We start from the raw sequence: 16,609 nt of genomic DNA, 5'->3' as shown, positions 1-16,609 counted from the left end.
ATGATGAACATTTCTTTAGGTGCTTCTCAGCCATTCAGTATTCCTCAGTTGAGAATTCTTTGTTTAGCTATGGACCCTGTTTTTCAATAGGGTTATTTATTTCTCTGGAGTCTAACTTCTTGAGTTCTCTGTATATCGTGGATATTAGCCTTCTATTGGATGAAAGTTTGGTAAAGATCTTTTCCCAATCTGTTGGTTGATATTTTGTCCTAAGAACCATATTCTTTGCCTTATAAAACTATGTAATTTTGTGAGATCTAATTTGAATATTGTTGATCTTTGAGCATGAGCCATTGGTGTTCTGTTCAGGAAAATTTCCCCTGTACCCATGTGTTCAAGATCTATCTATTCCACTTTCTCTTCTATTAATGTCAGTGTATCTGGTTTTGTGTGGAGGTCCTTGGTCCACTTGGACTTGAGTTTTATACTAGGCAATACTAATGGATCAGTTTACATTCTTCTGTATGCTGATGACCAGTTGAACCAGCACCATTTGTTGAAAATTCTGTTTTTCCCACTGGATGGTTTTAGCTTCTCTCAAAATGATCAAGTGCCACAGGTGTGTGGGTTCATTTCTGGTCTTCAATGCTATTGCACTGATCTACCTGCCCATCTCTGAACCAATACCATGCAGTTTTTATTATAATTGCTCTGTAATACATCTTGAGGTCAGAGATATTTCCCCAGAAGGACTTTTATTGTTGAGAATAGATTTTTTTTACCATCCTGTTGTTTTGATATTTAAAATGAATTTAGAATTTCTCTTTCTAAATCTATGAAGAACTGAGTTGGAATTTTGATGGGAATTTCATTAAATCTGTAGATTGCTTTCAGCAAGATGACCATTGGTACTATATTGATCATGCTAATCTATGAGCATGAGAGATCTTTCCATCTTCCAAGAACTTCTTCTATTTCTTTCTTCAAAGACTTGAAGTTCTTGACATAAAAATATTCCATTGTCCGGTTAGAGTCACACAAATGTATTTGATATTCTTTGGACTATTGTGAAGGGTGTTATTTCCCCAATTTCTTTCTCAGCCTGGTTATCCTTTGAGTAGAGGAAGACCACTGATTTGTTTGACTTAATTTTATGCCATGCTATTTTGCTGAATTTGTTTATCTGGTTTGGGAGTTCTCTACTGGAATTTTTGAGTTCACTAACATCTACTATCATATCCTCTGCAAAAACTGCTACTTAGACTTCTTTTCTAATTTATACCCTTTTAACCTCTTCTGAGTCTAATAATCTAGCTAGGACTTCAAGTACTATATTGAATTGGTAGGAATAAAGTGGGCAAACTTATCTAGCCCCTAATTTTTGTGATACTGCTACAATAAAATGAAAGCAGAAAGAAAGCAGACAGCATGGCATTGTCTCTAGATCTTGTTGAACCTTTAAAAATCAAATTTATTGTGCAAATTAACTATGGATCTGTGAAAACTGCATAATTTTGGATAAAGCAGGATTAAATATATTTCTGAATTGGTCTGATTCTTGATTCTCAAGACAACAGAAACACAGACATCACTTAGATAATCTGTTCATGTCACTGTTGTGAAATAGTCCATACACTACATGGTCTGTGACTCTCAGTAACTATAAACATAAGACTGCCTCTCTCTGACTTGGACTTTGTAATACAAAGTCCTGGATATCCCCAGAAGCTCCAATATTACTGTTACTGAATCAATACATGATTCGCTGTGAATCATCTGATACAATCCACTGACATCATTTCTAATTGTGTTCACATAATCACCTTGTTGAAACTTCCCAAGGACCAAATTTGAACAAAAGGGCTTCCTTCCAGGCATTCAAAATCATGAGTGATGTCATGGAGCCTGACAAGATTTATCCTTCTAAATATTTACCTACCTTTGTTTATTACATGAATTGTGGGTACCAGTTGCAGAACCACAGGGAAGAAAGTCTTTAAGATTCCTCCAGGGCTCAGGAGCAATCTGAAAAACAAATGAATCATGAGTATGCAACAAACATCTCCTTTGCCCAGAGAAATAAAAGCTGGTAGAAATATGACGTGCTGATATGCATGGCACTTCAAGATCCATTCTGCACAGATGACAGACAAGAAAAATATGTTCATTTTGATGGCAGTCTTCTTCCTCCTCAACATTCCACTTCTCATGGCAAATGTCATTGATCCCAGGTGCTTTTGGAGAATAAATTTGAATGAGGTCAAGGATAAAGACTTGGGGCAAACCTGTTCCTTCATCCTTGGAGCAGGTCAGAAGCCTATGGAAAAAGATTATTTTAACCAGACTCGGAATGTCCTGTAAGTGCATTTTTATTATTCCTTTTAAATGAAGTTGAATATTTCTTGAGTGCTCTGAAGATGAAGATTAGGCAAATTCTTGAGTCTTCTCTCCTGTTGGGAAGTCTGAACACCAAGAAACAAGCTTAATTCTTTTACACATTCAATCCTATTTTCTCCTTTTTATTAATTCAGTGAGAGGTTTGCATTTCTTCCAGATGGCACCTGACTTAGAGCCTAGTAGGTGAGGTACACAGGACTATATACATTGATCCTTCACATAAACCCCTCCTTATAACAGTTTATGTAATACTCTAGACAGTAATGACTTACTGAAATTGATCACATAATTTTTCAATGTGTTTTATCCCAAGTACTTGCAAATAAGTGGTCATTAACTCTGCTGACAGTCCTTCTATCAGTATGTGGTTCCTAGAGCACATGCTAGTTTCAGTAATATTGATCGCACGTAGCGTCGTTAAGAACTTTATATATATACAAACTTACATTCTCAAATTCATTGCATGTGGGCACTTCTTGCCTTTTAAAGCTTCATCAAGTTTAGAAAGAGAAGATGTTTACACTCAGAAATTCATACTTCACATGAATGCCTTCCTGGATGTTTGTATGGATATGAGCAAGGGATGTTTAGGCTATTAGAAGGTAATATATCCAAGTGCTTTAAAAGATAAAATCTAAAAATCCTTAGGCTTCCTGCTTCACACTGTCCAGGTACAATCACTGGCTTTTATGTCCTATATAGTTCAGTTTGGCACTCTCTCTCTAGAGTACAACATACTTGGAGCATATGGAATCAAATAACATGTCTATATAGTATGAATAGTGAGGCTGTCAATGAAAGTGCTGACTGCTAATGTCTTTTGTCACTGGCATGGATGACAGTTGTGGTGTGGGAAAGTTGGAACATTTGAAAACAGTGATACAGGTGTTATCTATCAGAATTTTTGTCTCTATTTAAGAAACATGCCTTCTCTTTTCATGTCTAAGTTGGTTAATCTCTGACCCTTTAAAAATATTTGTATCTTGTGAGACTTTTTCAGTAATTTTAGTAAATGTAGGCACACATGTTACCAATATGGGGATTGCATTGAATCTATAGATTGCTTTTGGTAAGATGGCCATTTTTACAATGTTGACCCTTCCAGTCGAAGAGCATGGGAGATCTTTTTTGTCTTCTGAGATATTCTTCAATTTTTCTCTTCAAGATTTGAAGTCTAGTCATGCAGACTTTTACTTGATTAGTTAGGGTCACACTAACATATTGTTTGTGATGATTATGAAGGGTATCTTTTCCTGTATTTCTCAGTCTGAGAGTTAATTTTATATCCAGCCACTTTGCTGAAGTTGTTTATCAGCTGTCAAAGCTCTCTGGCGGAATTTTTGGGGTCACTTACATACACTATCATGTCATCTACAAACAGTGATGTTTTTACTTCTTCCTTTCCAATTTGTATCCCTTTGATTTCCTTTTGCTGTCTAATTGCTCTGGCCAGGACTTCCAGTACTATGCTGAATACATAGGGGAAGAGTGAGCAGCCTTGTCTAGACCTTGATTTTAGTGGGATTGCTTCAAGTTTCTCTCTGTTTAGTTTGATTTTGGCTATTGGTTTGCTGTATATTGCTTTTATTATGTTTAGGTATGGGCCTTAGATTCCTGTTCTTTTCAAGACTTTGAACATGAAGGGGTGTTGAAATATGTCAAATGCTTTCTCAGCATCTAGTGAGATGACCATGTGGTTTTTTTCTTTGAGTTTGTTTATATGGTGGATTATGTTGGTGGATTTCTATATATTGAACCATCCCTGCATCCCAGGGATGAAGCCTACTTGATCATGGTGAATGATCGTTTTAGTGTGTTCTAGGATTCGGTTTGCAAGAATTTTATTGAGCATTTTTGTATCAATGTTCATGAAAGAGATTGGTCTGAAGTATTCTTTCCTTGTAGAGTCTTTGTTTGGATTAGGAATGAGGGTAATTATGGCTTCGAAGAATGAGTTAGGTAATGTTCTCTGTGTCTCTATTTTGTGGAATAGTTTAGAGAGTATTGGTATTAGGTGCTCTATGAAGGTCTGATAGAATTCTGCACTGAACCCATCTGGTCCTGGGGGTTTTTGCTTGGGAGGCTTTTGATGACTGCTTCTATTACTTTAGGTGTAATAGTACTGTTTAGATGGTTTATCTGATCTTGATTTAACTTTGGTAACTGGTATCTCTCTAGAAATTTGTCCATTTCCTCCAGATTTTCCAGTTTTGTTGAGTATATGTTTTTGCAGTAGGATCTGATGATTTCTTGAATTTCCTCACTTTCTGTTGTTATGTCTCCCCTTTCATTTCTGATTTTATTAATTTGGGTACTCTCTCTGTGTCCCCTAGTTAGTCTGACTAAGGGTCTATTGACCTTGTTGATTTTCTCAAAGAACCAGCTCCTGATTTTCTTGATTCTTTGTATGGTTCTTTTTGTTTATATTTGGTTGATTTCACCACTGAGTTTGATTATTTCCTACCATCTACTCCTCTTGTAGGTACTCGGAGCTATGAGATTTCTTTTTAGTACGGCTTTATTTTCATCACATAGGTTTCACTATGTTGTGATTTCATTTTCGTTGATTTCTAAAAAACATCCTTAATTTTTAAAATTTATTTCTTCCTGGAACATGTTTTTATTGAGTAGCACATTGTTCAGCTTCCATGTGTATTTGTGCTTTTTGTTATTTTTGTTCTTATTCAAGACCAAAGTATTTTGATCTTCTTATATCTGATGAGGCCTGTTTTGTGATCGACTATATTGTCAGGTTTTGGAGAAGTTACCATGAGGTGCTGAGAAGACATATTCTTTTGTTTTAGGATGAAAGGTTCTGTAGATGCCTATTAGTTCCAATTGGTTCATAACCTCTGCTAGGTTCACTGTGTCTCTGTTCAGTTTCTGCTTCCATGATCTGGTCATTGATGAGAGTGGGGGTGTTGAAGTCTCCCACTATTATTGTGTATAGTGCAATATATCCTTTGAGCTTCAATAGTTTTCTTTTATGAATGTGGGTGCCCTTGTATTTAGAGCATAGATATGAGAGCTCATCTTGATAAATTTTTCCTGTTATGAGTGAACAGTGTCTTTCCTTATCTTTTTTGATAACTTTTGGTAAAAATCTATTTTATTTGATATTAAAATATATACTCCAGCTTGTTGCTTGAGACCATTTGTTTGGAAGGTTTTCCCCCGCCCTTTACTCTGAGGTAGTTTCTGTCTTTTTCTCTGAAATGAGTTTCCTGTATGTAGCAAATTTTGGATCCTATTAACGTATCCAGTCTGATAGCCTGTGTATTTTTATTGGGGAATTGAGTCCATTGATGTTAAGAGATATTTAGGAACAGTGATTGTTGTTTTCTGCTATTTTTGTTGTTAGAGGTAGACTGATGTTTGTGTGCTTTTCTTCTTTGGGTTTTCTTGCATGATTATTTTCTTGCTTTTCCTTGTTTGTAGTTTCCCTCCTGGTGTTGGACTTTTCCACCTATTATACTTGTAAGGCTGGGTTTGTAGACAGATACTGTTCAAATTTGGTTTTGTCTTGGAATATCTTGGTCTCTCCATCTATGGTAATTGACAGCTTTGTTGGCTATAGGAACTTTGGCTGGCATTTGTGTTCTCTGAGGGTCTGTATGATGCCTGTGCAGGATTTTCTAGCTTTTTGTAATCTCTGTTGAGAAGTTTGGTGTAATTCTGAAAAGTCTTCCTTTATAAGTTACTTGTACTTTTCCCCTTACTGCTTTTATTATTTTTTCATTGTTTTGAACATTCAGAGTTTTGGCTATTATGTGTTGGGAGGGGTTTCTTATGTAGTCCAACCTATTTAGAGTTCTGTAGGCTTCTTGTATGTTCATGGTCATCTCGATCTTATGAGTAGAGAAGGTTTCTTCCATGATTTTGTTGAAGATATTTACTGTGCCTTTTAATTGATATTCTTGGCCCTCTTCTACACCTATTATCTTTAGGTTTGGTCTTCTCATTGTGTCCTGAATTTTCTGGATGTTTTGGGTTAGAAGGTTTTTGATTTTTGCATTTTCTCTGACTGTTGTGTTAATGTTTCCTATGTTGTCTTCTGCCCCTTAGATGCTCTCTTCCATCTCTTCTACTCTGTTGGTGATGCTAGCATCTATGACTTCTGATTTCTTTATTAGATTTTCTATCTCCAGGGTTGTTTTGTTTTGTGATTTCTTTATTGCTTCTATATCCATTTTTAACTCCTTCACCTGTTTGGTTGTGTTTTCCTGTAGTTCTTTGAGTGACTCTTTCGTTTCCTCTTTAAGGGCTTTTATTTGTTTACCCATGTTCTCCTAGTTCTCCTGTAATTGTTTAAGAGAGTTATTCATGTGCTTCTGGAAGGTCTCCATCATCAACATGCAGTATGATTTTAAGTCTAAATCTTGTTTTTCAGGTGTGTTGAGAAATCCACTACTTGCTGTGATGGGAGAACTGGGTTCTCATGTGGCTAGGTTGTCTTCATTTTCCATTGTTTAGGTTCGTGGGCTTTCCTTTTGCCATCTTGTTATCTGTGATTGTAGGTGATCTTGTGTCTCTGACTGGACCTTGTCTCTCCTGTGGGTCTGAGTGCTTGTGGACTCAGGAGGGAGACTGCTCCTGGGTGTTGGACTCTTTGTGTGCAGGCAGTGAGTTCTCATGAAAGTAACTTGGTTCTGTCTCTGTGGGCTCAGGTGGAAAGTCTCTTATGAGGTGGTTCTGGGTGCTCAGCCGTCAGACCACAGAGCCTGAGTCCTGATGACTGTGACCAGGTCTCTCACTGGGCCTGAACGAACCTGTTTTCAGAGAACACCACACTACCTGTGCTCTGAGAGTTTCTGGCATTCTCTTCCTGGTAATTCAATCAGGATGTGTGGCAGGCTTACCAGGGGCTCACACAGGAAAGCACTTGTGAAGATGCTCTGGAAGCTCAGCCGTCTGTAGCATGTCATGATTCCTCATGGTGGTCACCTGGCCCTCTCTCTGGCCCAGAAAAATAAAGTCCACTTTTATTACAATAAAAAAACATATTCTATACAATTTACACCAAAATGTCTTCTATTTTATAGATATATGATACTGGCACATAAAAATCCACTGTGATTTCCTTATTTTCGTAGTTCTCATTAGTGACATACTATTGTTTTATTTTAACTAAAAGGGTAAAAAAGATGTTTTCTAAAAATCAAGTTATAAAGATAAGAAGTACCCAGAGTGAATAATATATCAACCTCTGCACAAAGTACCTGGTACAAATGTGTACCTGTTCATTTGAGTGAGGATAGTCTACTGCAAAGTATCTGATGAAGTATCTGATAAATCACTTGCATATATTGCCCTCTTATGACCTAGATTATCCTTGATCAATATATTTAAACATATGAATAGACATGCAATATTTACCAAAGGCATGTGTGATGTTTGAATTTATTTAAAAATAAATCATTTGAATTTTTTTAAGTAAAGGATTGAAACTAAACTTAACAAAATGAGGATAGATGTGAGGAGACATGTTAAGAACATTGCTCACTTACTATAAGTGTTTATAAATACAGAATCCAAATGTTGCTGCAGAAAGTCTATTATTTAATTATAAGTCATGTTTTCATTTCCTTAACCAATTCAGTTAATTTCACAAGAAAATATCATGAACTCAATGGTTTTCATAAAACTTGTATTTTTATAATGCTCAATAATTTCAAAATGAAGACATGATCAGAATTACTGTCCTGCCAATATCTGTTGTTCTCTCTTGACCTTCTGATCAAGTACTCAAAAACACAGATAAAAATTCTCACTTTACCAACACCACATCAGATAGAGGCCTAATATCCAAGGTATACAAGGAACTCAAAAATCTAGACACCAGAGAATCAAATAACCCTATTAAAAAAATGGGGTACAGAGCTAAACAAAACGTTTTCAGTTGAGGAACACCGAATGGCTGAGAAACATCTGAGGAAGTGCTCCACATCCTTAGCCATCAGGGAAATGCAAATCAAAACAACCCTGAGATTCCACCTCACACCAGTCAGATTGGCCAAGATCCAAAACTCAGATGACAGCAGATGCTGGCGAGGCTGCGGAGAAAGAGGAACACTTCTCCACTGTTGGTGTGGTTGCAAACTAATACAACCACTCTGGAAATCAGTCTGGCGATACCTCAGAAAATTGGACATAGTACTACCTGAAGACCCAGTTATTCCACTTCTGGGCATATACCCCAGAGAAGTTCCAACATACAACAAAGACACATGTACCACAATGTTCAGAGCAGCCTTATTTATAATAGCCAGAAGCTGGAAAGAACCCAGATGTTCTTCAGTAGATGAATGGATACAAAAATTGTGGTATATTTACACAATGGAGGATTTTATTAATATTTCTTTATACTTTCTTACCTTAAAACATGTGTCACTATATATTTTGTGGTGTAAGTGGAGGAGACATTGGAGATCATCAAATGGTCAAAGGTCAACTGGACTTCACAAAAGGAAACAACATTGGAGATTGAAAACCTAGGAAAGAGAGCACAACTTATAGATTCAAACATCACCAACAGAATACAAGAGATAGAAGGGAGCATCTCTCGTGCAGAAGATACCATAAAAAAATATTGACACAACAGTCAAAGAAAATGCGCATTGCAAACAGCTCATAACCAAAACATACAGAAAACTGAGGACACAATCTGAAGACTAAACCTAAGAATAAAAAGTATAAAAGAGAGTAAAGACTCCCAACTTAAATAGCAATAAAATATCTCCAAGAAAATTTGTAGGATGATGTTATTATGCAGCAAGATGGATTCACCTATCATTGGAATAGAAGAAAAGGTGGACCTTAAAAAGTCTAGGAAGTGGGAGAGGAGAGGAAGGAAGGACAATCAAGATGGAGCCAGAGAAGAAGGATATAGACTTTCACAGTCTTAATTGGCGATAGATAGATATGAATATTTTAAAGGGTTTCTATAGGTCAATTTGTCTTACTGAGGTGGGCGGTTTATATCTTTGTCAATTGGTTGTAGGCTTATTGTGTGGGTGTATTGTGGATTGAGAATTAACATACAAATCTTATTGATAAATTACAAGTTTCTGGAGTTTTGAATTTATAGGGCTGGTTGGAGTGTAGGCAGAGTTCACGGCTAGCAGAGAGGCAGCTGGGAGAGATACTAACAATAGAGCGACAGCCTATGAGATAAATATATGTTAGTTTTATATGGCCCTCCAGTGCTAGAACTAACATGGGTGAGATCACCGAGATCAGAGAAGGCCTGGGACCAGCCTGGAGTCTGGAATTAGTCATTTTTTTTTTTTTTTTTTTTTTTTTTTTTTTTTTTTTTTTAACCACAACAAAAATTATATGAGAAATCTTGGACAACCTAAAGATGGTGAAGCCTTCAGAACTCAAAAAAAAAAAAAAAAAAAAAAAAAAAACAAACAAAACAAAAAACAAAAAAAACAAAAACAAAACAAAGCAAAAAAAAAAAAAAAAAACAAAAAACTAAACCATAAAAGAAATGCCTTCTGTCACGTAATACTCAAAAGAACAAACACACAAAACAAAAATATTAAAGCCAGAAAGGGGAAAAGATCAAGTAATATATGAAGGCAGACTTATCAGAATTACACTAGACTTCACACCAGTGACGCTTAAAGACAGAAGATCCTGGATAGATAGCATACAGACCCTATGAGAACAAAAATGACAGCCCAGGCTACTATACCACCAAAACTCTCAATTAAATATAGATGAATAAACCGAGTATTCCAGGATACAACTAAATTTATAAAATATATTTCCACAAATCCAGCCCTACAAAGGATAATAGATGGAAAACTCCAACACAAGGAGGGAAATTATACCCTAGAAAAAGCAAGAAAGCAACTTTCTTTCAACAAACTCAAAAGAAGATAGCAACACAAGCATAACTCCTCTCCTAATAAGAAAAATAACAGGAAACAACAATCACTGTTTCATAATATCTCTTAACATCAGTGGACTCAATTCCCCAATATAAAGACTGGATATGTAAAAGCACCCAGCATTCTGCTGCATACAGGAAATGCAACTCAATGACAAAGACAGACACTATCTCAGAGTAAACGGCTGAAAAAAATTTTTTTCAAGGAAATGGTGGAAAGAAAAAAGCTGAAGTAGCCATTTTAATATCAAAGAAAATCAACTTTCATCCAAAGTTATCAAACAAGAGAAGAAAGAAAAGTTCATACTTATCAAATGAATAATGTACCAAAATGGACTCTAAATCCTGAACATTTATGCTCCAATTCCTCGGTCAACCACATTCATAAAAGGAACTTTACTAAGCTCAAAGTATACATTGTACCAAAAAATAAGAGTGGGAGATGTCAATAGCCCACTCTCATCAATTGGTAGATCATGGAAACAGAGACAAACAGAGAAAGATTGAAATTAAGAGAAATTATGAACCAAATGGATTTAACAGATATTTATACAACATTTCATCCAAAAACAAAAGAATATACCTTTTTATTGAACTTCATGGTTGCTTCTTTATATAATTGACAATAAAATCAGTCACAAAACAGACCTCAAAAGATAAAAGAAGACTGAAATTATCCCAGGATTCTATCAGTTCACCATGGACTAAGGCTGGTCTTAAATAACAAAAACAGCAGAAAGCCTGTATATTCATGGTAGCTGAACAACGATCTACTCAAAGACCACTTGAACAAGGAAGAAATACATGAAAAACCTATTAAAATTAAATAAAAATGAAGGCACAACATACCGAAACTTATGGACACAAGAAAAGCTGTGCTAAGAGGAAAATGCATAGCTCTGGGTGACTCAAAAAGGAAACTTCAGAGAGCATAGAGTAACAGCTTGACAGCACACCTGAAAGCTCTAGAAGCAACAAAAGCAAACACACACAAGAGCAGTAGAAGGCAGGAAATAATCAAACTCTGAGCTAAAATCAATCAAGTAGAAACAAAATGAATTAAAAAAGAATCAACAAAACCAAGAACTGGTTCTTTAAGGAAACCAACAAGATAGATAAACCCTTAGCCAGACTAACCAAAGGGCTCAGAGACAGTATCCAAATTAACAAAATCAGAAATAAAAAGGGAGACATACAACAGAAACTAAGGAAATTTTTCAAATTGTCATATCCTACTACAAAAGCATATATTCAACAAAACTGGAAAGTCTGGATGAAATGGACAATTTTTTAGACAGATAACAGGTACCAAAGTTAAATCAGGATCAGATAAACCATCTAAAGAATCCCCTAACCCCTAAAGAAATAGAAGCAGTCATCAAAAACCTCCCAATCAAAAAATGCCCAGGACTAAGGTGGGTTTAGTGCAGAATTCTATCAGAACTTTATAGAAGACCTAATACTAATATTCTTCAAATTATTCCACAAAATAGAAACAGAAGGAACACTACCCAATTCATTCCTCGAAGCCACAGTTACACTTATATCTAAACTACAGGAAGACCCAACAAAGAAAGAGAACTTCAGAACAATATCCCTTATGAATATTGATGCAAAAAATGCAATAAAACATTCACACATGGAATCCATGAAGACATCAAAATGACCATCCATCATCATCAAGTAGGCTTCATTCCAGGGATGCAGGGATGGTTCAATATACAGAAGTCCATCAACATAATTCACTATATAAACAAACTCAAAAGAGCACACATGATCATCTCATTAGATGCTGAGAAAGCATTTGACAAAATCCAACACCCGTGTATAAACATAGTTAAAGCAATATACAGAAAACTGGTAGCCAACATCAAACTAAATGGAGAGAAACTTGAAGCAATGCCACACAGGGACTAGACAAGGCTGACCACCCTCTCCTTACCTATTCATTGTAGTACTGGAAGTACTAGCCAGAGCAATTAGACAAAAAAAAAAAAAAAAAAAAAAAAAGATCAAGAGGATTCAAATTGGATATGACAGTATACTTATGTAACCCCAAAACTTCCACCAGAGAACTCTGAAACCTTATAAACAACTATAGCAAAGAAGCTAGATATAAAATTAACTCAAACGAATCTGTAGCCTTCATCTACTCAAAGGATAAACAGGCTGAGAAAGAAATTAAGAAAATGATACCCTTCACAATAGTCCCAAATAACATAAAATACCTTGGAGTGACTCTAACCAAGCAACTAAAAGATGTGTATGACAAGAACTTCAAGTATCTGAAGAAAGATATTGAAGATCTCAGAAAATGGAAAGATCTCCCATGCTCATGGATTAGTATAGTAAAAATGGCCATCTTTCCCAAAGTAATTTACAGATTCAATGCAATCCCCGTGAAAATGCCAAGTCAATTCCTCGTAGAGATCGAAAGAGCAATTTGAAAATTTATTCGGAATTTAAAAAAAAATACGAAGATAGCAAAAACTGTTCTCACCAATAAAAGAACTTTTGGTGGAATTACCATCCCTGACCTCAAGCTGTATTACAGAGCAATGGTAATAAAAACTGCATGGTATTGGGACAATGCCAGGCAGGTAGATCAGTGGAATAGAACTGAAGACTTAGAAATGAACCCACACACATATGGTTGCATGAGCTGGTCAAGGAGCTAAAAACATCCAATGGAAAAAAGACAGCATTTTCAACAAATGGTGCTGGTTCACTTAGCAGTCAGCATGCAGAAAAATGGAAACTGATCCATTCTTATCTTCTTGTATAAAGCTCAAGTCCAAGTGGATCAACCACTTCCAGACAAAAATAGATACATGAAAACTAATAGAAGAGAAAGTGGGGAAGAGCCTCAAACACACAGGTGCATGGAAAATTTTGCTCAACAAAATACCAATGGCTCATGCTCCAAGATCAAGAATATACAAATAGGACCTCATAAAATTGCAAAGCCTCTAAAAGGCAAAAGGCACAATCAATAGGACAAAAACAGCAACCAATAGATTGGGGGTAAAAATCTTTATCAATCCTACATCTCATAGAGAACTAATATCTAATGTCTACACAGAACTTAAGAAGCTAAACGCCAGAGAATCAAATAATCCTATTAAAACATGGGGTCCAGAACTAAAGAAAGAATTCTCAACTGAAGAGTATCTAATGGCCATGAAGCACCTAAAGAAATGTTCAACATCCTCAGTCATCAGGGAAATTCAAATCAAAACAACCCTGAGATTGTGCCTCACATCTGCCAGCATAGATAAGATCAAAAACTCTGGTGATAGCAGATGCTGATGAGGATGTGAAGAAAGAGAAACACTCCTGCATTACTGGTGGAATTGTAAGCTGGTAAAACCACTCTGTAAATTAGTCTGGTGGTTCCTCAGAAAATTGGACATAGTACTACCTGAGGACACAGATACACTACTCCTGAACCCAAATGATGTTCCAAAACATAACAAGGACACATGCCCCACTATCTTCATAGCTGCTTTATTTATAATAGCCAGAAGCTGGAAAGAACCCAGATGTCCTTCAACAGAAGGATGGATACCGAAAATGTAGTACATTTACACAATGGAGTACTACTTAGCTATTAAAAACGACCTTTTGAAGTTCTTAGACAAATAGATGGAACTAGAAAATATTATCCTGAGTGAGGTAATCCAGTCACAAAAGAACGCACAATGGCATGCACTCACTGATAAGTGGAGCCCAAAAGCTCAGAATTTCCAGAAGCAATTCAGAGACCATATGAAGCTCAATGAGAAGAAAGACCAAAATGTTGGTGCTTCCATCTTTCTTAGAAGGGAGAAGGAAATACAGGGAGAGGTAGTGGAGCAGCCACTGAAGAAAAGGCCATTCAGAGACTGCCTCACCTGGGGATCTATTCCATTTATAGCCAGCAAACCCAGTCACTATTGCTGATCCCAGAAAGTGCTTGCTGTCTCTGACTGGAGCCTGGCCCTCCTGTAAGCCTGTGAGCGTGTCATCTTAGATACATCAGTACTCCTAGGGGACCAGTTCTCTCTATGCAGGATTTGGGTATAGTGAGTTGTACTATAGTGTTAACTCTTGGGTGCAGATGGAAACTGGAAGGATTCTGTCCCCATTTCCTCTGCAGTTGTTGAACCCTGTGGTCTCCTGGCAGGTCCCTCTGTGGCCTGTTATTGGAACAAATATGTTCATTTCACCTGCCAATATAGGATTGACAACACTCTTTGGAGACCAGCTCTCTCTGGGCACGATTTGTGTCTGGAGAGCTGTGCCACAGGGTTAGCTCAAGGGTGCAGATGGAGTCCATAAGGCATCATTGGACTTTAAAGTACAAAACTATATACTGGGTCAACACACTTCAGTTACACAGAATATTTATGAAGAAGCAGAGCTATAGCAGCCAAAAGGCAAGGCTGGCACATCCAGGTACTTTCTTGGATCCTGGAATTGATAGATTAGATCTTTGTTGCTATTTTGCAGGTGTTGGGACCTACATGCTGGGTTCTAAGGTCAACATGGGACCCAGCATGGCATCCGGTGTGTGAATGTCTGGGGACCCATTTAAACATGATGTAAAAGCTTATATCCTCAGCGGTGCTGCAGAAGATTTTTGTGAGTCTCTTTTCTTGACAGGGTTTGTGATGTCTTGACTTAATTAGTGCCATTCGACTTGGATAAAATTAATCTCAATTTAGCTTTTATGTGTACTTCTTCAATAAACAGTGAGGTTGAATGTGCCTTTCATTTGATTTGGGCAAGGTGAATTTCATTTTAATTTTCTTCTTTTTTTTATTAATCATTCCATTCCTTTATATCTCAAATGATATCCCACTTCCTGGTTATTCCTCCACCAACCCTCCATCCCACATCCACCTTCCACCATCCCCTTTGCCTCTATGAAAATGCTCTCCCACACAACCACACTTTCCTGCCCAACTGCTCCTGCATCCTCCTCCCCTGGGTCATCAAACCACCCTGGGACCAAGGGCCTCCCCTCCCATTGCTGTCAGGCAAGGCCGCATCCTCTGCTACATATGTATCTGGAGCCAAGGATACTTCCAAGTACACAAGCTTTTAGTATGTGAGCCCAGTTACTAATTGTGTTATTGTTTGTTAATTTTTTAGTTCCCTCCACTCTAGATATTAATTCCCTCTCTATCAAATGTAGTGGCATATAGACAGTCTTCCATTCTCTGTCAGACGTAGTGGCATATAGACTTCCTTTCATCCTGTGCCCAGGCACTTCACTGACTATTTCCCTTGCTTGGCAGAAGCTTTTTGAGTTCATGAGTTCTGCTAATGACTGGCATCATCTCCTGAATGATGGAGGTCCTTTTCAGTCTTGGCTTTGCCCTGTATTTGAAGAGCTTCCTTCATTTTTTTTTCCTTTAATAGTTTCAAATATTATATTAAATTCTTAGGTGCATTTGTATTTGAATATTATACAGTGGAAGAGATAGAAATCTACTTTATAAAATTTTACAAGTTCATTCTCTAGGTCAGTGTTCTGAAGGCTCTCATTCCAGTTGAGGGGATTCGGCTCTTTGGGTTTAAGGCAGGTGTGCTGAGTGGCAGAGACAGAAAGTACTGCTCACCTCAGTTGTTACCTCTCAACTTAAAAGTTTTCTCACAATAATGACGAAATGTAGGGCTTGAGAAAGAACGGGCACACCGAGTGTTGGGTGAGAATGAAGAGACATACTGGGTGTTGGGAGGAGGTGGCTTCCGTCTGAAACATAAGGGGCAGAGGCTGCTGTCTGCTCTGTCGTTTTCTTGTAACTGGAACCCAGAGAGCATGCATGGGCATTCATGTGTCATTGGGGAATGTCAGGTGTGACATGGTTGCGAATGTGACTGTCTGACACAGTTTCAGCTGCCGGGGCACCTTCAACCTGAATAATGGATCTCTGGCTTTCTAGCTGAAGGTGTTGCCCCTTCTTGTATGCTTGTCTGTTTTGCCTTTCCTATACCATGTTTTTCCTCAAATACAAGTCTTGTAAAAAAAAATTCTGAGAAAGGGATTGAAGATATTACTAGAGAAGGAAATAGCTCTGATGTCTATTAGGGACAAATTGATCTGGTCCTGGCCATTCAAGCAGTCAACCCAGGCATCCTGGCACAAGGGGTTCTGTATATGTAGGTTGATTACATTAACTATTCTCTGCAAAAATTTAGCCAACTACTGATGATTATGTTGTATCCAGGAAATATTTGAAGCAGGAAGTGCATTTTTAGGGGGGAGGGGCTGAAGCTTTAGTACTTAAGAAAATTGAAGACCCTGAGGAACAGGAACATTGGGCTTCATCACTAAGGGCAAGGATGCCCATAGAAAATATAAGGCACATGATAGAGCAAGGAATACCT

General features: G+C 37.2%; 1 protein-coding gene across 1 annotated transcript in view; it reads left to right on the top strand.

The window, feature by feature from the left end:
- Nucleotides 1–2,100: 2,100 nt before the first annotated feature.
- The window catches only part of LOC308413593 (vomeronasal type-2 receptor 116-like), a gene marked incomplete at both ends in the record, with an annotated part of 711,488 nt that continues 696,979 nt past the window's right edge, over nucleotides 2,101–16,609 (top strand). Inside the window, one exon of the mRNA XM_080908653.1 lies at nucleotides 2,101–2,297. Within this exon, the coding sequence (XP_080764779.1) occupies nucleotides 2,101–2,297 (197 nt within the window). The remainder of the gene's footprint in view (nucleotides 2,298–16,609) is intronic.

This window comes from Micromys minutus (assembly GCF_963924665.1).
Source record: "Micromys minutus genome assembly, chromosome: 32".
Lineage (NCBI taxonomy): Eukaryota > Metazoa > Chordata > Mammalia > Rodentia > Muridae > Micromys > Micromys minutus.
The sequence above is the reverse complement of the archived record's forward strand: the minus strand, read 5'-3'. Positions and strand labels throughout refer to the sequence as shown.